The 22,113-nt window shown below is 48.2% G+C and overlaps 1 protein-coding gene across 13 annotated transcripts in view; it reads right to left on the reverse strand.

Annotated features, from left to right (window-relative positions):
- Nucleotides 1-22,113, reverse strand: part of TNRC6B (trinucleotide repeat containing adaptor 6B) — a 1,174,734-nt gene that overhangs the window by 612,807 nt on the left and 539,814 nt on the right. For all 13 annotated transcript variants that reach the window (XM_078683361.1, XM_078683372.1, XM_078683380.1 and 10 more), the window contains 2 exons: nucleotides 15,494-15,515; nucleotides 12,735-13,070 (listed from right to left, as the gene is read on the reverse strand). In XM_078683361.1, the coding sequence (XP_078539487.1) occupies nucleotides 12,735-13,070; nucleotides 15,494-15,515 (358 nt within the window). The remainder of the gene's footprint in view (nucleotides 1-12,734; nucleotides 13,071-15,493; nucleotides 15,516-22,113) is intronic.

A 22,113-nucleotide genomic window follows, 5' to 3' on the forward strand; every position in this document is an offset into this window, starting at 1 on the left:
GAACCTGATGGCGGAAAAAAACAATCTGGAGATGGAGGTGATGCCCATGCGCACTACTAACCAAAGGAGGAGTCACCTATCTTGTGACTACAAACCTTCTACAATAACAAAGTGCAAACATCTGAGTCCAAAACCAGATGGCAATCTAATGCTACAGTATACAATCTACAGCTCATATGCCTCGAACAGGCATTTTCTGACTGATTACAAATTATTTTCAGTCAGGAAAAAAGGTTAAAAGCAACCTAATTGAATATGCTACTTACCAGTATGCATCTGTTCTTGGCATGTAGGGCTGCTAACATTCATATCTAGTGCATAGATCGCCGCCTAGTGTTGGGTCCGGATGATTGCACATTGTTGTCCTGGAAGAGTCTTCGAAGTATCACGAGATAGGGGGCTCCTCCCCTGGACTACAGTGCGCATGGGCATCGACTCCATCCCCAGATTGTTTTTAGCCATTGTGGCAGAGATGGAGTGAAACAGTGTAGAGGATGTCCATGCTAATGATGAATGCAAGAGAGTGTCTGCAGCCGCTACGGGCACCGGGGAGGAGGGCGGGCGATATGAATGTTAGCAGCCCTACATGCCAAGAACAGATGCATACTGGTAAGTAGCATATTCAGTTCGAGGCATGTGGGCTGCTAAATTCATATCTAGTGCATAGAATACACAGCAGTCCCTCCATTAAGGGCGGTTGCCCGTGCCAGCTGCAGAAGCTTGAAAAAGTGTCTTGAGAACAGCCTGTCCGACAGCTGCCTGCTGTTTGGAATGCACATCTACGCAGTAATGCTTGGTAAATGTGTGTGGTGTATTTATTTATTTATTTATTTATTCAAAGTTTTATATAGCGCGAACAAGATCCTTACAGATATCAGAGCGCTTCACAGAGACAGGGGCAAGGGCAACATGAATGAACAATATAATGGGAGCAATATAGTAATCACTAAACATAGAAGCTAACAATAATGTACAGAAACATGTCAACATACCGTCAGGTAAACAAGTAATATAAATACAACAAAGCGTAGCATATATTGGTCGTTAGAAAGAGAGTATCGTAGTAGTGACCCCCTAGGTAGGAGGATAGCGCCAAAGGGCAGGGTGATCAGTGGTACAGCGCGATGCAGAGACTCAGATCCAGTCTCTGTAAGGTTCAGGAGATCTTGGCCAGAAGGATTCTTTTCACCTCTTTCTTGAAGAGTGCAGTGGAGGAGATAAGCCTGGTTTCCGAAGGGAGCGCATTCCAAATCCTGGGTGCCATTCCTGAGAAGGAGCGCTTGTATGTTTTTTCTTTCCGGAATCTACTAGGTTTCAGAAGTAGATTTTTTGTACTACTATTGGATCTCGACCCTCCTGAAATAGACAGCTTTTGCGCGAGGTAGTTGGGTGCTTTGTGGTGCACGGCCGAGTGTGTCATTATTGCAATTTTTAGCTGTATTCTGGCTTCAAAAGGCAGCCATTTTAGAGATTTTAGGTCTGGGGAAATATGCGAATGTTTTCTTGAGCCAGTAACGAGTCTCGCGGCAGCGTTCAGGGAGGCTCTTAGGGGTGCTGTTGTAGATTGCGGGAGTCCGCTGAGGGCCACAATTCCGTAGTCTATGCGAGGGATGACTAAAGCTTGTACAGCTGTTTGGAAGTCTTTGGCAGGGAGGAAGGGTTTGAGTTTCCTCAGTGTGTTGATTTGGAAATTAGCCCCTTTTGTGGCTTTGCTAACGTGTTGTTGCATGTTGAGCTTGGCGTCAACTGTGATGCCTAGGGATTTTGCTGAGTCCACGATAGTAGGTTGGACATTGAGTGTTGTCAGGTTATTGAGCCACGTTTGGGTGGTGGAAGTTTTCGCCGGGGGTGAGATGAGTAGGAACTCGTTTTCAGCGCATTTAGTTTGAGGTGATTAACGGCCAGCCAGGATTGAGTGTTGCTAAGTGTGGAATTCAGTAGTTTGATATCTTCCGGGGATTGTAGCTTTAGGTAAAGTTGTGTTTCATCGGCGTACATATGGAATTGAACATTGGATGCTTGGAGCAAGGTGGCGAGTGGTTCCATGACGAGGTTGAACAGTGTGGGGGAGAGGGAGGATCCTTGCGGGACACCTAGATCTGCAGGCACTGGTTTAGATAGCACATTGTCGATCTTGAACTTCTGCGACCGGTTATGAAGGAAAGAAGAAAACCATTTGAGAACAGTTCCCGAAAGACCCATTCTAGTGCTTAGCAGCTCCAATAAGTTCTCATGCTTGACCGTGTCAAAAGCTGACGATAGGTCAAGAAGGATGAGGAGGCAGGAATCATTGCGGTCAAGTATTTGGAGGGCGTCATCAATTATGTGTGTCATAGCTGTTTCCGTGCTATGTTTCGCTCGAAAGCCTGATTGGTGAGTGTTGAGGAGGTCAAATTGGTCAATGTGTTTTGTTAATTGGAGTTGGACACATTTCTCCAGCAGTTTGGCCAGGGTGGGGATATTGGTGATAGGCCGGTAGTTGTTCAGGTCAGACGGGTCAGCTGTGGGTTTCTTGAGTATAGGTGTGACTTGCCCCACCTTGAGGGAGTCTGGGATGAGTCCTTGTTGAAGGGAGCTGTTGATGATTTTGGTCCAAAGAGGGAGGAGCAAGGGGGTGAAGTCTTTTACTGCATTAGCAGGTAGGGGGTCTGTGAGGTGATTCGAGGGCTTCAGAGTGCAGAGTAGTTTGTGTATACCATGTGGCTGCTCTACAAATGTCTTCTAAAGGAATGTTCCCCAGGAAAGCCATGGAGGCCCCCAATTTGCGTGTGGAGTGCGCCCTTGGGGGTATTGTTAAAGTGCGTTTAGCCTTTTGATAACAGATTTGAATGCATTTAACAATCCATCTGGCTATTCCTGCTTTGGAAATGGGGTTGCCTTTGTGTTGTGCTGAGAAGGCAACAAAGAGTTGTTGTGTCTTTCTAAAGGGTTGTGTTCTGTCAATGTAGTGCATTAGCGCCCTCCTAACGTCTAATGTATGAAGCATTCTTTCTGCTACCGTTTGTGGGTTTTGGAAAAATGCAGGCAGGTCAATAGTCTGGTTGATATGAAACTGTGACACCACCTTTGGAAGGAATTTGGGGTTAGTGCGGAGCACCACCCTGTTAGAGTGTATTTGGATGAATGGCTCTTGGATTGTGAGCGCTTGCAGCTCACTAACACGCCTGAGCGACGTGATAGCAATGAGAAAAGCCACTTTCCACGTTAGAAACTGAAGTTCGCAGGAGTGCAGTGGCTCGAAAGGTGGGCCCATTAGCCTAGTGAGGACCACATTGAGGTTCCACACGGGAGCTGGTGGAGTTCTAGGAGGAATGACTCGTTTCAGTCCCTCTAGGAAGGCTTTAATGGCAGGCACCCTGAAAACAGAGAGGTGCTGCCTATTCTGGAGATAAGCCGCTATGGCGGATAAATGTATCCGAATGGAGGCGTACGCTAGATTGCATTTGTAAAGATGTAACAAATAGCAGATGATGTTAGGAATGGAAGCATCTAGCGGGTTGATATTGTTGTCTGTACAGTAAATGACAAACCGCTTCCATTTTGCAGCATAGCAAGCTCTGGTCGTGGGCTTCCTTGCCTCCCGGATGATGTCCATGCATTCAGGAGGCAGGTTGAGGTAGCCAAATTCTAAGACCTCAGGAGCCAGATCGCCAGATTGAGCTGTTGCAGATCTGGATGCTGAATGTCGCCATGGTTCTGCGTCAAGAGGCTGGGTGTGAGATGCAGCCTTTGATGCGGTACCAAGGAAAGTTCTAGTAACGTGGTGTACCATGGTTGGCGTGCCCATGTTGGAGCAACCAGGATGAGATTCATCGAGTGTTGCTTTAGCTTTCTTGCCACCAGCGGAATGAGAGGCGCTGGGGGAAAAGCGTACGCAAATTTGCCTGACCAGTTCATCCATATCGCATTCCCCTGCGATTCCACGTGAGGGAACCTGGCGGCAAAGCTTTGGCATGTTGCGTTTTCCCTTGTGGCAAACAGGTCTATCTCTGGATGACCCCACTGCTGGAAGTACGGGTGGAGCACTGATGGATGTATCTCCCACTCGTGCATTTGATGGCTGTACCTGCTGAGCAGATCCGCCATCTGATTGTCCTTGCCGGGGAGGTGTTCCGCCATGAGGAAAATGTTCCTCTGAATGGCCCACTTCCACATGCTCTGAGCCAGATGAGACAGCTGTGGTGAGTGAGTACCTCCCTGCTTTTGGATGTAGTACATGGCTGTCATGTTGTCCGTCCGGATCAACACGACTGTTGCACAAATGTACCTTGAAGGACTTCATCGCCATGAAGATTGCCATCAATTCCAGGTAGTTGATGTGCAACTTCTGTTGTTGAGTGGACCACATTCCCTGCACAGTGTAGTGGAGCACATGAGCTCCCCACCCTTGGAGAGACGCGTCCGTTGTCAGTATAATCTGTGGCACAGGCTCTTGGAACGGTCGTCCCTTGCAAAGGTTGTGTGGATTCCACCAATGCAGAGAGTTGTATGCCCGACCGGTCACCAACACTAGGTCCGTCAGTTGTCCCCGAGCCTGTGTCCACTGATTTGCCAAGCATTCTTGGAGAGGACGCATGTGCAACCTCGCGTGCGGGACTATGAAAATGCAGGAGGCCATCATGCCTATCAACTGCATGAACACTCTCGCAGGCAGGGAGTGTTGCGGTCTGAACCTCTGGATCAGTGACTGAATGCTGTTGATCCTGGCTGGGTTTGGCTGAGCCATAGCAGTCAGGGTGTTTATTGTCGCGCCCAGATATTGCCGCACATGGGCTGGTTGAAGGTGCGACTTTGGGTAGTTTAGCGAGAACCCCAGACTGTGAAGGAGTTGAATAGTGTGGGACATGTCTGCGGCGCACTGTTGTTCCGACTTTGCTTGAACAAGCCAGTCGTCTAGGTACGGGTAGACATGTATGTTCTGCCTTCTGAGGTGTGCCACCACTGTCGCCAGACACTTTGTAAACACTCTGGGGGCAGTAGTCACCCCGAAGGGTAGGACTTTGAACTGGTAGTGCCTGTTTTGAATGGTGAACCGGAGGTATCTTCTGTGGGATGGGTGGAGTGGGATGTGGAAATAAGCATCCTTGAGGTCTAAGGTTGCTAGGAAGTCCCCTTGATTTAGCAGGGGAAGAATTTGTTGTAGTGTCAGCATGTGAAAATGCTCCGACAGTATGTACATGTTGAGGGGGCGTAGATCCAGAATAGGTCTGAGGGATCCGTCCTTTTTTGGGATGAGGAAGTACAGGGAATAGACTCCTGTGCCTTCCTCTTCCACTGGTACGAGCTCGATTGCGCCTTTTTGCAGCATCACCAAGACTTCCTGCTGCAATAAGTGCAAGTGCTCTGCCGACATAGGACGGTGTCTTGGGGGAATGTTGGGAGGAGTGGATGTTAACTCCAAACAATAACCGTATTGGATAAGTGTTCGCACCCACCTGTCTGTGGTGATGGATGTCCAGACTGGCAGGAACTGCTGGAGTCTCCCCCCGACAGGTGTTGGATGGTCGGGGGGCAGTGACAGAGAGTCACTGTTTATTCGGGGCAGAGGAACGTGAGTTGTTGTTCCCTCTGCCCCTGCCCTTGGCACTGTTACCTCTGTATCCCCCTCTACCCTGCTTGGGGTAGGTGGATTGTGCACCACCCTTTGTAAATTGTGATTGTTGACCCAAGTGTCCTCTGGTAACACCACGCGATCCTGAGCGACGAAAAGTGCTTCCCCTGAACTGTTGTGACTGAAGTGCCCCCATGGACTTAGCAGTCTCGTTGTCCTTCTTAATTTTTTCAAGTGTGGTGTCTACATCTGGGCCAAACAGTCTGTCAGGATTGACGGGCTGGTTGAGGATTGTAGTTTGGATGTCAGGCTTAAATCCAGATATACGAAGCCAAGCTTGTCGCCTCAGCATGACGCTAGTGTTAATTCCCCTAGCCGCTGTGTCTGCCACATCAAGTGCACACTTTATTGCAGCGTTTGATATAAGCTTTCCCTCTTGTATGAGCATTTCGGCTGCTTCTTTATACTCATCAGGTAGATGTTGAAGGAGCTGTTCTAGGGTGTCGTAATGCGCCCTATCGTAACGCGCCAATAGTGCCTGTGTGTTTGCTATACGCCATACATTGGCAGCCTGCGCAGCCACCCTCTTGCCGGATGCCTCAAGCACTTTCGACTCCTTGTCAGGGGGAGGAGCTTCACCCGTAGTTTGGGAGTTTGCCCTTTTGCGGGCATTAGCGACCACCAACGAGTCTAGAGGCAACTGTCCTCGAATATATGCTGGATCTGCAGGAGCTGGCCTGTATTTCTTCTCGATACGTGGGTTGACCACTCGTGCCCTGGTAGGTTCTTTAAAGATCTTTGGAGCATGTTTAAGGACACCTTTGAGCATAGGAAGTATCTTAACTGTTCTTTCTGAGACAGAGAAAGTGTCAAACAAAAAATCTTCCTCCACCGGGTCAGCATGCATGTCCACATCATGATTTGCTGCTGCCCGTTCTATTAAAGCATTAAATGCCGCAGAATCCTCTGTTGGAGATGTACGTGCCCCAAAACCTTGTGGATCTTGTACCACCTGCTGTCCACCTTGGTCCCCAGTGTCGTCATATGTGTCCTGCTGAACATCAGGGTCATTGTCCACTGGGAAATTGTATTGGTTGTCTTCCTCATCACCCTCTCCCCCTGATTGGTTGGGGGAAGGTGATGGACTCCTTCTAGGAGGTGGTAGAATAGGCTCAATAAGGGCAGGAATGTCCTGTGCTGGCCTCTTTTTTTTCAGTGGAATAACATAGGATTCCAGTGGTTGGGAAGTGATCTTCCTTTTGTAAAGGGTCAGTTTCCCTGTTTGGGCATCGATGTAATGCTCAGATTGTTCTTCTGAGGCGTGATGCGCTGAAGGATCCGAAGTCCTTGGCACCGATCTAGGTGCAAATGCCTTTGGTGCCACCTTTGATGGAAGAGTGTAAAGAAGCTTGGTTGATGACTTCTGCGGTGCGTCCACCGTTTTTGGAGCCGATGGCGTGGAAGCCGTCGCCAACAAAGTCTTTTCCCGAATCGGTTTCAGGGAGTCGGTGACCTGCTTAGTGAAGGAGGCGGAGGGCGTTGTAGCCGACGGCCGGTGTCCGGTGGCGTCCGAGTCGCTCGGTGTCGACGGTATTTGCATCGACGAATCTTCAGCCGCAACGTGGCGCAGTTCCGTTGTAGGCCTTGGCGCCGACGCCGATGCTGCCGATCCGGCATCTTTGTGCCGATGCGTAGTGCCTGCGGCCTTCGGGTCGTGGCTTGTAGTGGATGTTTGTTCGACTGTGCGTTTAGTTGACGGTGCCGTAGGAGCGTCCGAAGGCATGTGAACAGACTTCGACGTCCGTGCCGGAGCAACAGAGGTCGACTCTTGATGGACGGCCTTTTTGGAGGACGGGTCCTTGTGCACCTTCTGCGACGCTGTTGACTCGACAGCCTTCTTCGACTTCTGTGGGCCGGAGGTGGACGGAGTCGATGAAGGAGCAGGCTTTGTTAGTTTTGGTTGCACGTCGGCCATTTTAGGTGTTGTCGAATCCGTGATTTTCGGTTTCGATTTCGGCTGGACGTCGGCCATTTTAGGTGCCGTAGAACCCGAAGGTTTCAGTTTCAGTTTCGATACGTGCAATGGCGGCTCCGCTTGAGTGTCCGTGGCCGGGCTAGAATGCGGGGCCGGGGATAGCGGTGCAGGGTCGTGGGTAAGGCCGAGTGGCGATCCCGTGACCTGAGCCTGAGTAATATAGACTTCGGGGCATAGCTCTTCCTCTGAGCTATCTTCCGTGGCCCCATAAACTTCTTCGTCGTCCCCTACCTCCTCGACGTATTCAATGTCCTGGCCCTGTCCTTCGACGTGTTCCTTGGGATCGGCCTGGACCTCCGTCGATGGTGGTGAAATCTGGGGATGATGGCTACCACCTTCCTCCGCGGGGTCGTCTAATATGTTGTCGGGAGCCGGTGTCGTTCGCTGGGCCTCGAGGCGCGCCGCGCGCCGATGCTTGAGCGTCTTCTTTGACCTGAATTTAGAGTAGGCCATGCAGTTTTCTTCGTTGTGGTCCGGTGACAGGCATTTATTACAGACCGGATGCACATCGATGTGTGGATATTTGGATCCACAGACGGGGCAGAACTTAAACGGGCTCCGCTCCATGTTAAGTTCGTCGGGTCTTGCTGCGACGAGAGGGCCTCGATGTCCGAAGAGTAACTTGACTCCGTAGATTTCCGGCTCAGAGAGTCGGACGACGCTCGAGACCGTGCGCAAACAATACCGACGCAGGTAACTAAGGCCTTTTGGCCTTAAGAACAAAGTTTATCGGTTCCGACACGGAGACGTCGAAAACCACATCCGAACCCAATGGCGGAAAAAAACAATCTGGGGATGGAGTCGATGCCCATGCGCACTGTAGTCCAGGGGAGGAGCCACCTATCTCGTGATACTTCGAAGACTCTTCCAGGACAACAATGTGCAATCATCCGGACCCAACACTAGGCGGCGATCTATGCACTAGATATGAATTTAGCAGCCCACATGCCTCGAACACTTAAAACCGTAGGGTGAAGACAATTTGGGTAAATTGTAAGAGAAAAAATGAACAAATAAATTGTCAAATCTCGAAGAGCCCATTGCACCAGGATCCTCAGAGAAGGAGCTGGAAAAAAAGAACTGACCTGTCACCAGTGGGGCATTATGTGAGTCAGGAGGACTTGGAGGCATAGTGGCAGTTTTCTCTGTTATGATTTTCAATGCAGAATATTGACGAACGCACAAGTTACTTCCTGGTGTAACAATATATCTGTTAAGGACATTAGTTAGTGATAGATGCCTTAGCTTAGAATATCCCCAGGCGTCAGACTGGATCCGGAAAGTTTCTTCGTCAGCAGTACCCCTGCGTGTCGGTAGGCATCGTCGTACGGCTCTGCGTACGTCGCTGGCATCGTAGTCTCCGAGATGATGTCACTGGGGCTAGTTAGAGGCGCCCACGCGCACGAACGTCAGTTCTGTACATGACTTTCTGCAACAGTACCGCAGAGCCATAGAAGATACTGACCACTGGTGCATTGAAACTAGGGCCCTGAAAGGGATAACCTTAACCCTAGAAATCAGTTCGCAGAAAGGGGAGGATGGGAGGGGTGGTAAGGAATCTATCACTAACTAATGTCTCCTACAGATATATCGTTACACAAGGAAGTAACTTGGGCATTTGAAAGAGACACGTTAGTGATAGATTCCTTACCTTAGAATAGATACCCCAGCAATACTAACCCCGACGATGGGACTGCAAACAAAGATCACACCAGAAAGTCAGGAAGAACAGAACGGCCAAAGAAGACGTCTCTCCAGACATGAGGTCTAGGCAATAATGCTTAGTAAAAGTGTGCAGCGAGGCCCACATGGTTGCCTGACAAATGTCTTGTAGGGGGGCACCACGTCCCAATGCAGTAGTAGCTGCTGTCGCCCTGGTAGAATGGGAGCGCAACCCCACCGGAGGTTCCTTTTTAGCAAGAGAATAACAGGCTTTGATACACAAGACAACCCAGCGGGAGATAGTGCTCTTGTGTACAGCCCGGTCTTTCTTGGCACCAACGTAGCCAACAAAGAGCTGGTCATCCACCCGGAACTGTTGTGTGCGGTTCAGATAAAAGGAGAGCGCACGTTTTGGGTCCAGACGGTGGAGCCTCTCTGGAAGGAGGGGGAAAGAAAGTGAGCAAGGTGATAGTCTGCCCAATGTGAAAAGCAGTGACTACTTTTGGCAAGAAGGAAGGAAGAAAGCGCAGCACAACCTTGTCCGGGTGGACTTCCAGAAAAGGAGGCTTACAAGAAAGAGCCTGGAGCTCACTAACGCGCCTAGCGGAGGTAATGGCAACCAGGAAAGCAGTCTTTAAAGTCAACAAATGAAGAGGACAGTTGTGGAGCGGCTCAAAAGGAGCGCACATAAAAAAAGTACATACAGGATTTAAGTCGCACTGTGGCATCACAAACTGAATAGGAGGGAAAAGGTGAGTAATACCTTTGAGAAATCTATTAACAACAGGGGACCTGAAAAGAGAGGGCTGATCGGGAAGCCTGAGAAAGGCAGCGATTGCAAAATAGTAGCCCTTGGTAGTGCCCAGAGCAGAGCCCTGCCGGGCCAAGGAAAGGAGGATCAAAGAGGGACAGAAAGGGGATCTACAGCCTTTGCTGTGCACCATGCCACAAGTTTGTTCCACCTGCAGGCATATACCGATTTAGTTGAGGGACGCCTGGCTGCCAGAATGACATCACAGACTTCAGGAGGCAAGTCAAATGGCCTCAACTGCCGCCGCTCAATCTCCACGCATGGAGGTGGAGGCTGGACAGGTTTGGGTGCAGGACCGTCCCCTGCTACTGCGACAGAAGATCCTCCCATAGAGGCAGTCGGATCGGGGGATCTACGCTCATACTGAGTATCTCGGGATACCAAACTCTTCAAGCCCAGTCCGGTGCCACAAGAATGACTTTGGCCTGGTCGCGCCAGATCTTCTTCAGCACTCTGGACAGAAGTGGTATAGGCGGAAAGGTGTACAATAGACCGCAACTCCACTCGCGACGAAAAGTGTTGCCGAGCGAGTGCTACCTTGGAAATTCCAACGCGCAGAACAGCTGACATTGCGCGTTCTCTTCGGTGGCGAATAGATCTAACCAAGGCTCTCCTCATTGTCGAAAGAGACCGCGCACCACCTCCAAGTGAAGACGCCACTCGTGATCCGTCAGGCACCGGCAGTTGAGGTACTCCGCCCTAGCGTTCAAAGAACCTGCCAGGTGTTGAACCATCAATGAAATGCCTTGACGTTCCAGCCATGTCCAGAGGCGCAGAGTCTCCTGACTTAGGGTCCACGACCCCACCCCACTTTGTTTGTTGCAACACCACATGACGGTGGTAGTGCCTGCCTGTGAACACCTGCACCACCTTCTCCTTAACAGAGGGAAGGAATGCCTTCAGTGCAAGAAGGATTGCCCGACGCTCCAGAAGGTTGATATGGAGCCTGGACTCCACTGGAGACCAGAGGCCTCTGATCTCTGACTCTCCCATGTGGCCGCCCCATCCCAGGAGGGAAGCATCCGTCACCACTGTGTGCTCCGGTTAGGGAAGGGAGAGGGATCTGCCGCTTAGATGGTCATAACCTTCAAATGCAGATGGTTTACAAATCTTTTTCTTCAGAGATGAACAGCCAACTTTTTTACTCACTAGCTGAATTTTTCAAAGGCTTGGGAATATATAAGTGGGTGAGCTCTCTCTTGGGAGCAGCAAACTCCAAGACCAACACTGTGGTTTATCTGGTAGCTCCACGTGGGTTGCACCTCCGTAAAACAAAGTGATAAATCAGACCTTATCAGAAGCAGTACAAGATGGCTGATAATATTGTAGAAGAAACAGTATAATTAGGCGAGTACCGCTGGTCCTGGCCATAAACGTGAAAAAGGTCGCCACGCAGGTATGGAATCCCCAATACTCCTTCTGATCAGGTCTATGTGGGAGCGGGTCTTAGATTTGTGTCATCGTTCTTGTGCCTCGTTCGATGACTTGGACTTGTGCCGTGAAGTTCAAGATCACTTCGATTTCTTTTTCTTGTGAGACTTACCGGACAATTTTGAGCGAGGCGATGAATAGCAGGAACGACAGAGCAGCCAAGGACCTATCTTGTGACCACGAGTACTGCAGAGTCGTCTGATGCCATGCAACCAGGAGCTCCAGTGCACGGTCCCTGGTTGCCTTGGGGTTTATCGCTCGACAGTCTAAGTTGGCCTTGGAGTCCAGACCTAGCGGAAAGCACCACAAGAAAAACAGGTGGGGGTTCATCCACAGACACACAGCCTGTGCCAGGACCCACACTAATGCACACTGAAAGCTTAGCTCAAAAAGTCAAAAAAAGGTTGTCCAAAAAAAAAAAAAGGACTGAGGTAGCTCTATCCGGATCTGCACAGAAATAAAAGAACTGATGTCAGTGCGCTGGGGTGGCAGCTAGGTAGGCATCATGCATGTCACTTAAAGTGCAGATAACGCTGAGCCGATTGATGCCACATACCTGTGTGCAGAAGTACTGCAAAGGACTTTCCAGATACAGTCTGATGGGTGGAGAATATTCAAGGTAAGGAATCCAAGTCTATCAGAAAACTTCAGCTACACACAAGACTTTTGAACTGGTTTTTCAAAGTTTGCCTTCTTCAGTTACACACAAAAGATTTATGGGACGGGTTATCAAAGTTTCCCTTTTTAAAATGAAATCAACCCCCACTGTTCAGTCCATATGAATTTCTAAACCGACTACACCAAACTAGCATCAAGTCTTTCTTTGAAGCACTCAGCCACACACCATTGAAATGTGATTAAAAAGCAGATCAAATAGGGCATTTAAGACTCTGATTTCCACAATAAGCTACTTTGTTGCTATACAGTTTTTCCTTCCTCATCACTGCCAACTCACAATGGGCTGGGCCCGGTTTGGTGCCAATATAGAGTAATCCTATTCAAGAAATCAATTTCAGGCAGCCCCCTGGATCCCAGTAGCTGGTAGAATACCTCTTCAGCTTTGCAACCTGGTACATCATAGCTTTTTTTTGTAAACAAGATACCTTCCAGGGTGCTTGCACGTCTACACATCTTTGCGGCACTCAATCTTTATATGTTTAATTAATCTTTAAAAATGAACTTGCATGAATTTGTATTTTAAAATGCTTCAAATGACTAGACTGCCCCATAGGGGCCCACCTCACCTGGCCCACTGTCACCCAGCAGCAGCGTTCCCTGCGGAGGTGGTGCAGAGGCCCCAGGGGCTGGCGCAGAGGGAGGGGGCCCTGCCCCACCCCCCAAGAGCATGCAGGACGCCGGTGGGGGCTGGCCTCGCTTCAGTAACACTTTGTGGTCCTGCTGGCAGCGAAAGCGGGGCGGCACCTCCCGAGGCATGTAGCGGGCGGCGCTGGAGGCTTGTCCGTTCGGCACTGCCGCCACCCTTTTGGCATTGTTGCCACCATTGACCGGTGGCGACGGGGCACTGCCAAGCGGGCTGGCAGCCGGTGGTTGGCTGAGGCTTGGTTTCGTCACGTCGGGCACTTGGGAAGAGAGAAAGAGAGATCAGTATATGCTCCAGACCCTAGACAATAATATCAGAAATATAAAGCATTACTCCCATACACCTGAAATCAAAATCGCACCTAGGAAGCTTAAGAACCAATTATATTGTGATTGATATTCTAAGGCAGAAATGAACTTGCCTACTGCATGCAAAAGTATTTTCACATGTTAATGCTAGGCTCTAACCTAGCATGCTGGTGCATCGCTTTGAATAGACATTCTCTTAATTGCATTAATTTCATGAGCCTGGTCCGCCCCACAGTTTATGAACACGTTTCTATAAAAATCCCCCGGACCTTTTCTTCCCCAAACAGCTACATTTTTCGCCACTCCCTGAAGACTGAGAGCAGTGAGGGAAGGTTTCTCAGTGGCGACTGAGGAACGCAATGCATTTGTCTAAGAGTGAAACTAAGTGTCAGGGTTGCCCACTCTCCCCCATACTTTTTGCGTTAGCGCTCGAACCACTTGCAGTGTGAATCAGAGGTGACCCCCATAGTTAGAGTCATCGACATTGGGGGGAGAGTGGGAGGACCGCATCTCGTTATATGCAGACAACGTGCTGCTCTAAACGAGCAGACCCAGACATTCCATAGGCTTATCAATATACTCCGCCTATTCGGCACATACTCAGGGTACTAGATAAACTGGGACAAATCCTTAATTTTAAAACTGTCAGGAGTGTTGCCCCAACTAACAACTGACTTAGCAGCATTGACGCAGCTAGAAAAATTCAAATATCTTGGCATATGGATTACTAAATCAGCCGAGGAATTCCTTAATTTGAACTTATATTCACAACTTTCAAGGCTGCAGGTAGATGTGCAGCACTGGCGCCAACTTCCTATCTCACTTATGGGCAGAGCAGTGCTATTCAAAATGATGGCTCTCCCGCACTAACTCTACTCGTTGCAAAATACCCCGCACAGAACCCAGATACCTTCTTTCGTACTATTGAAGGGGAACAGTGCAACCTACTATAGGAAAGAAGCAGACCAATCATAGCAATCCGTAAATTACAACAGGGGGTGTACAAGGGTGGATTAGACATTCCAGACATCCGGAATTACTACCTAGCGGCCCAACTCATTAAAATTAACGGCTGGGCCTACGCACCCCACTCTGAACCAGTTTATCGAGTAGATCACCAGTCAATGGGAACCGTTGGACATGCGGCGTTGTATCAAAGAGACAGAGGGAGGTCGATCCCCGCACACACACATGCGGTGATACAAGCATGGCAAGCTGTCACCAAGTCAATGGGCTGGACAGATAGATTGACTCAGCAGACCCCACTGTGTGAGAGTGATGCGCTGGGGGAGGTGGGCCGCCTGCAGGGCTTTCATAAACGGAGCCTTATAGGCATTGACACTCTTGGGGACATATGGCAGAACTGCAACATACTTACCTTTAAGGAACTTCAAACTGAATTTCAGCTGACAGATAGCAGTTTCGATATCTACAGCTAAAACATGCCCTAAGATGTCTTATCAAAGATGGGGAGTCACTACCCGAGTACTTCCCGTTGGAAGACCGACTACTGTTGAACCTAATCCCTGATAAAGCGATCTCGCAAATGTATAGAAAAATAATGAACAACCTCCCTGACCCCATGGGCTCAGTGAGAGCAGCGTGGGATACCGACCTAGGATTGCTGGAGGAGGATGATTGGCAAGAAGCGATCCAAAGTCCCAGAGAGATAGCCATATGGGTGAGATTCCGACTTATTCAACTCCGAATCCTGCACAAACCGTACACCTTCCGCACAACCCAACACAAAATAGGCAGGGTCGGCACAAATCACTGCATGTGGAGAGACCGGTACATTCTTCCACATCATTTGGGACTGCCCCAAAATCCAGCGCTACTGGATTCACAGGGGTGATGTCAATAGTGCTGGGCAGTCAAATCGACCCAGATGCACGCTGACACCTGTTGGAGATCACCGGAGAAGACAGGTGGCCCTCGCACACTAAAATCTAGCTCATGCTGGTCTCTGGGGTAGCAAAGCAAAATGTTGCACGGCTGTGGGAAGCACGGACCCCCCGAAAATTTGGTTGGAAAGTGGACATGGATTGGTGCTGATTGGCAGAAAAAGTGGTGTACGAGAGCAGGGTATGCCCCAAAAAGTGGGAAATAATCTGTAGCCCGTGGGAGACAGATCCCAATAGAGGGACGGGGAAGGACACTAGAGTGCGGAGTGGGGAGCTGGGAACCCAATTGTACAGATGTATCATGTTTAATATTGTTGAACCCTGTATATATATATATGTCTTTGAAATGCATTCTATATGTCAAAAGCTGTACAGAACATCTCTGGTTGAATATTTTTTGCTTGTATGATTGGATCGAAGATTTTCAATAAAAAGACTTTATATAAAAAAAAAGTGAAACTCATTATTACCTTTGGTTTTTTGTTCCGTGACCTGAAAAATGAAAACAAAATTGTAAATTAAACAGATGAACACACAATTACAAATGGAAACAATTTCACTAGATATTTTCTTTTTAAAGTCCGGGCTCAACAACCTATGGCAGTACTGTCACCCAACTATAGGCATGGATGCAAAGTAGCAGTGCTCTGTACTGCTGCAAATTAAAGAATGTGCTGTGCAACGCTGGACAGTAGCCCCCATGGCATTGGAGTGGGCGGTATGACTCAGAGAGTAATTTGTACTCTAATGTTTATTCAATGTGTTGATGCTACTAACTCCTGGTGCTTGGTCTATCTAGACACGTTTGCACAACTGGACCATTGGCATAGTGGTAGTGAGTGTGGCACAGGGCTGTGACCAAAGCTACAGCTGTCTGTAGACATGAGGCTTAATAGTAGGGGGGCTCCTGCCAGCCTATCTGCATTATAGCAGTGTGGTAGGCTGCCAGAGAGGTATGCTGCATGTTCCCATGGTGAAGCTAGTGCATTCAGCTGTGACTCACAAGAATTATTGATTGTGTGGATGCCCGCTTGCCCCACTGTGCCATGGCACTGTGAATGGCAATGAGATCCTTTATGTGATGATAATCAACAGAGCAATTATCGTGTAGTGTGCAGCAGGCACGTTTGTGCAGAGATAGTGCCATGTGCAGTAAGCTCTTTGGGTGTGGGTTTAATTTGAATGTAACTGCTTGGTAGGTGGTTCTATAGTGCATTGGCGCTCCTGGGCAACACACAGTTAAGTATACTGTAGTACTGAGTGGGGATGGCGGTGCATAACCGTAAGGAGAGCCACCATTCTCCCAAACATGTGGATATCCACTGGTGAAACATAGTCCCCTGCACACGCTAACAGTATATCAATTTTATCAATAACAGGGTGACAAAAGTTTGAGTCTTTGCTGGAACATGCGCTTCAGTTTGTTCACAACAGCCTTAACCAACACGTGTTTCGTTGCGCTTACAGTTGTGCGCAGCGACTTCTTCAGGGCTAACTAACAATAGTACAGAATTGGGAATTAAATGTATGCAACAATAGCTCCCAATGTCAGTTTTCCATTGTGACAAACTAACTTTGAAGGATCGGCTCATGTTGCCTACTTGAGCCTGTGGAAACCCACACTGTTTTAAATGTGTCACATCGGTTGTTTAGTGACAAACTAGTTTAATTTAAAAAAAATTAGAACACTTACATAAAATAGACTGGGCCGGAGTTAAGGCATGCTTGTTCTTTGTGAGTCCAGTTGTGACATATGAACCTAAACAGTCAACCGTGACTTTCCTACAGTGAATTTAACATAACGATAGCCCCTTAATGTTGCTTGGTACCCGAAAGTATTTATTAAAAAACAAAATACCTATACTCCATACGCGAAGATCCTAGGGGAAAAGAAACGGGTAAAAAAGAAAGAAAAGGAAAATAATGCTAAGTATACAAACCCTGTATTAGCAAGTTTATCGTGCTAAAGTGACGAAATCTGAATGGGAAACCAACGGAGCATCCAGCATAACCAGGGCCTACTGGCATTAAAATGCACACTTAACTCTCGCCCAGCTAGCCTCTGAGAACATACGAAAATGTTAATGGACAGGACACAAATGATTCTTGAAAACAATGTGTTCCTCTTCAAAAGAGGCATTGTATAAACAGATACGTGGAGTAGCTATTAGCTCTACATTGTCCCCATCATACACCAATCTTTTTATGGGGTGGTTGGAGATGAGCTGGATTTGGGGCTCGAAAAGGCAGTGATTGGAGGAACTCCATTCGTTTCTGGGGCAGGTACCTTGACAACTGCCTCCTAATTTGGACAGGCAACACAGAGGCTGACAGAATTTGTAACATAGCTTAACAGTAATGACGCGAATATTAGATTTACCTATCAACATAGCAAGAGCTCAATCACTTTCTTAGATGTGGAACTCTGTCTCCAAAAACAGAATTGAAAGCAGGCTTTACAGGAAGGCTACGGTGTGCAATAGTATATTACATGCCACCCGCACGCACCCGAGGCATCAGATTAATGCTATCCCCATACTGGGAATTTGTACGTGCACAACGCAATTGTAGTGTTGAAGACGACTTTGTGAGTTGTCTGAATAGCATGGGTGACAAATTCAAGCCCAGGGGTTACAGTCAGAGGACAGTAAACAATGCATTGAACAGGATCTCTAAAGTAGAGAAACAACAGGCACTTCAGGATGAAAGCAAGCAAGATGACCCCCAACACTACGCGGCTTGTCATGGATTACGTGTGCAGCATGACACTTACAACAAGCATTGGAAATGCAATAGGTCTCGCAGCATTAGAGTTAGTGCTTTTAGAATTGTTTATGGGTTTTTTTTTTAAATCTTTAGCATTTTTGTTTCCTGTAGGCAATGCTAAAGAATTACAAAGAAAAAAAGCCATAAACAAATCTAAAAGCTGTAACTCAAATGCTCCGAGACCTATTGCACTGTGTGAGGGTGAGGGGTTGAGGGTGAGTGAGGGTGAGGGTGAGTGAGGGTGAGGGTGAGTGAGAGTGAGGGTGAGTGAGGGTGAGTGAGGGTGAGGGTGAGTGAGGGTGAGTGAGGGTGAGTGAGTGAGGGTGAGTGAGTGAGGGTGAGTGAGGGGTTGAGGGTGAGTGAGAGTGAGGGTGAGTGAGGGTGAGTGAGAGTGAGGGTGAGTGAGGGTGAGTGAGGGTGAGTGAGGGTGAGGGTGAGTGAGGGTGAGTGAGGGTGAGTGTGAGTTAGGGTGAGGGGTTGAGGGTGGGTGAGGGTGAGGGGTTGAGGGTGAGTGAGGGTGAGTGAGGGCCCGTCTATCCACCCAGCGACCTATCTATCCAGGAATCTGGTTATGCATACCTATTTAAGCGAGATATATGTGGAGAAATAAAACTCACATCTCCTGTACAGAGTGGTCTCGATAGATGCATGTAAACATCAAAGCCTGGAGAGAGGCGCAAGCATTTTAATATATAGCACTAAACAGCTGGGGCATGTCTCCGTGCACATTTCTCTTGTCTGATAGCAACAGATATGCTCTGCCTGGAGAGCTGGAACAAACTTCTGCGTGTTGTAAATTTACAAACAACGTCTGGTATTGCTGTACCTCTTAAATCGGAATTATATTCGGTGCTTTTATTTGGTTTTCTGGCAGGGGATCTTTCCAAAAGCCTCTCTTGAGCCATCTGTATGTATTACCACTGATAGCTCCCGCTCTATTAGAAAAAAATAAGATTAAGCGAGATCTGGAACAGACCCCACCCGATGAGCCCTCTCTTGCAACTTTCCGGTCCAATGTCAATAGCGCCAGAAAGATATTCGGCCCCCCAAAAAAGTCGGCGATTTTAGTTATAGAATTAAGTATATTTTCCAAAATATCGTTCCAATAGGTCGATACCATTCAGCTTAATTTATAATTTTAAGTAAATGGCCTGAACGAATACCGATAAAAATGTACGGTTCGATGACTGAGATTAAATTTGTTACCGCAAATTTGGAACTATGAATTTGTATTACCTGCAAAGATCCGAAATCATATATCACGCTTCGATCGTCCATTATAGTCTATAAAACCAGAATATTAAGAAGCCCGGGAAAATGGAGCAGCAATATATCCTGAAAACTCAATAGATATTAAAACAAGCACAGAAGACTATTCGTTTTTCTTTCAAATGTTATGATTGTGAAATATAATTTCGAGCTGTGTAGCCTTACCTGCTATTGTGAATTAAATTAGATCTCACTAATTATTGCAGGATTCCAACGGGGCGCTCTACAGGCAAGCAAGCCGGGCTCGTGCAAGTTATTTGATATCAATCACTCATCGTTTGTGTGTTTGGCACTTTGCAGTCCTGTCTGCGTCCCACTGGGGCATATCATTTTAATTAACAAAAAATCGTACTGTGTAAAGAGGGGACTTTCGGTGAATCTACTCGAAGAGCTCATTGTGCGCAGGTAAGTAGGTGCATGTTGCATTTATGATCCGGTTTTCGGGGAGAGGGTGAAAAGGAGCTGCAGTGTATATTTAATGTGGAATTAAGCTGATGTGATCTCGGGTTGAGGAGGGAAGCCCGGAGTGTTTCTTGAGAGTTTCTTGGGGCTTCTGGGCACAGGGTATGTAATCGGATGCACGTTTTCTGTTACCAGTTGATGAGATTCGTGTGTTTAAATACAAATTATAATCGGTGAAGTTCGCGGACCCAGAGTGACGCACCCAGGGTCCCAGCTCGTGGATAAATAAGATTAATAATCTCGTCAGGTGTCGCCCGCGCTCTTCCTTCCCGCCGTGCGTGTGTGCGCCCTTCCATCTTCAACCAACCCTGGAAGAGCCGATCAGAAGGGTTCGGTTCGAAGCCGGGGGTGGCACGGTTAGTGCCAGGTACCTACGAAGGGCACACGGAGAGGGCTTTTCCTCTGCCCCTTCTCGAAACAAGCTCTCGGCATTGCGTGGCGGGAGGGGGCGGGGGGAACGTCGAGTCGGAACAAAAAACAAGTGAAAGCGGGATGTAAGTAGGGGGGAGGAGAAGTCTGGGCAGGCAGGATGACTCAGGGGAGGGGGCGGAGCGGGGCAGAGCGGCATGTGGGTGTGAAGAAGCCGGGCCTTTGAAGTGAAGCTAAGCTTCACTTCAAAGGTGTCGGAGGAATGCGGGCGGCTGTGCACGCGCTTTTAAGCTCAATGCACATGCGCATTGAGCTTAAAAGTCACGGGCACTGCAAGGAATCGCCACGATTCCTTGCAAGTTAGATAAAGAGTCGATGAGCCCCTATAGTCTCGCTTGCTCGATGCGCATGCGCATCGACAGGCGAGACCTAAAAAGCATGAGGAAACATTGGCAATTACTATGTGCTGATAAGACGTTAGAACCTTTAATTTCTTCCAGATCAGAAACAACTTTCCGCAAGGGGAAGAGCCTTAGAAACTTACTTAGCCCTAGTTTTCTTAGGATGGGCAATCAGGTACATTGGCTTTCAACTCAAAGACTTGGTTTTTTCAAATGTGATGGTGCACTGCGTGCAGATGGGCCACTGTGAGAAAGTGGCTCTATATATACTGGACCAGACTAAGGTACAGTGTGTATAAAGTCCACAAACCCCAGAGGTATAACAGAGGTTAAAGCCAGGTGTGACCTTACTCTCTAAAGTGGTAGCTTGGTCGAGCAGTAAGGCAGTACCAGAGGACAGTGTAAAGCATTTGTTGTACACACTCAGTCAGCAAAAGGTTTCACACACTCAAAGACTGAACCCCAGGCCAATTGTTTTTATATCAAAGATATAAAGGTTTTATTTCTAGAACCAACAGGTATCAAAATATACTGTTCACAATATGAGAGGTCTCAGATGAGTACTTTGCAGAAAGGTAATAAACTTTGTAAACACAATAGATACAGGGGTTGCAGTAGGCAACACAATTCTACACACACTTTAGCATTGAGCTCAATGGATTTTCTTATATAAATACAGTTGATTACTTTGTAGATTACTTTGGTAGTTCCAGGACTGGCTCCTAGATTCAGTCCTGGGGTCTAAGCAGAAAACAGTTTAGTAAAAACGATTTAGGTATTGCAGTGATTTTTCAGGAATGTAAAGCTATTTTAAAAGTTCACACTTTTAAAAGAATATTTCAAGTTTTCAAAAGTAGACACTTAGAAGAAATTTCATAGAAAGGTAGACAATGGATTTCTATGGAGAAAATTCAGATTACTAGTAAACCTAGTAAGGATTACTTTTGCGGTTCAGTACTGGGCTACAAGGTACAATACTGGCTTCTCTCCTGATCACAGGTGAGTACTTCGGAATTCGGTTGATTTTATATGAATATTTTAGGTTTCCAAAACTTCACATTTAGATTTTTCGAGTCAAGCCAGTCAATGTTATCCAATGGCAGGTAAGTGAGTTACCGGTTTCCAGGTGAGTACTCAACTGGTTTAGTTGTGGTTCTGGGCATGGACTCATTGGTCCCCCAGGGTCAGGTAGGTACAGTTGGTTCACCCTCAGCGGCGCAGGGGCGGCCGGGTGCAGAGGTAGTGAGGCCCAATGTTATCCAAAGAGGGACAGGTGGCCCCCGGGGTTGTTGCTGCTGGCTAGCAGGCCACACAGCTGTGGGAGCTGGGCTCCTGGTCACTTGCTCAGGGCAAAGGGGGAAGCAGGACAGGGCAAATGTGGCACAGTCAGCGGTACTCGGGCGGCTGGGTGCAGGGTGCTTTTGAGCCATTGGGCGCTCAATGTTATCCAATAGGAAAGGTAAAAAGGGAACAAAGGCTGCAGGCTCACGTCGAGAGGTAAGTTGGGATCTTGGAGCACAGGTAGGTACCCTAAAGGGACGCACAGGGGGCTGTAGGGCGCCGGGTGCAGGGGTGTCTTTGGGTGTCGGAAAAGCTTACACTCAGCTGGTCGCGGTTGGGGTGGCCCCTAGTTCTGAGTCTGCAGGCGTTGTCTGGTTCGTTGACGAGGATCTTTGGGCACTGGACTTCGGGTCCCAGTCGCCAGGGGGACGTCCTCGTGGTCTTGGACCATTCGGGCACGGGCCGGGCGGGTGCAGTGGGCTGGTCCAGAGCTTTCTGGCTGGCACCAGGGGGGTTGTTGCAGCAGAGCCTCTGCTGATGGG

This window comes from Lissotriton helveticus, chromosome 1_1 (assembly GCF_964261635.1).
Source record: "Lissotriton helveticus chromosome 1_1, aLisHel1.1, whole genome shotgun sequence".
Classification (NCBI taxonomy): Eukaryota; Metazoa; Chordata; class Amphibia; order Caudata; family Salamandridae; genus Lissotriton; species Lissotriton helveticus.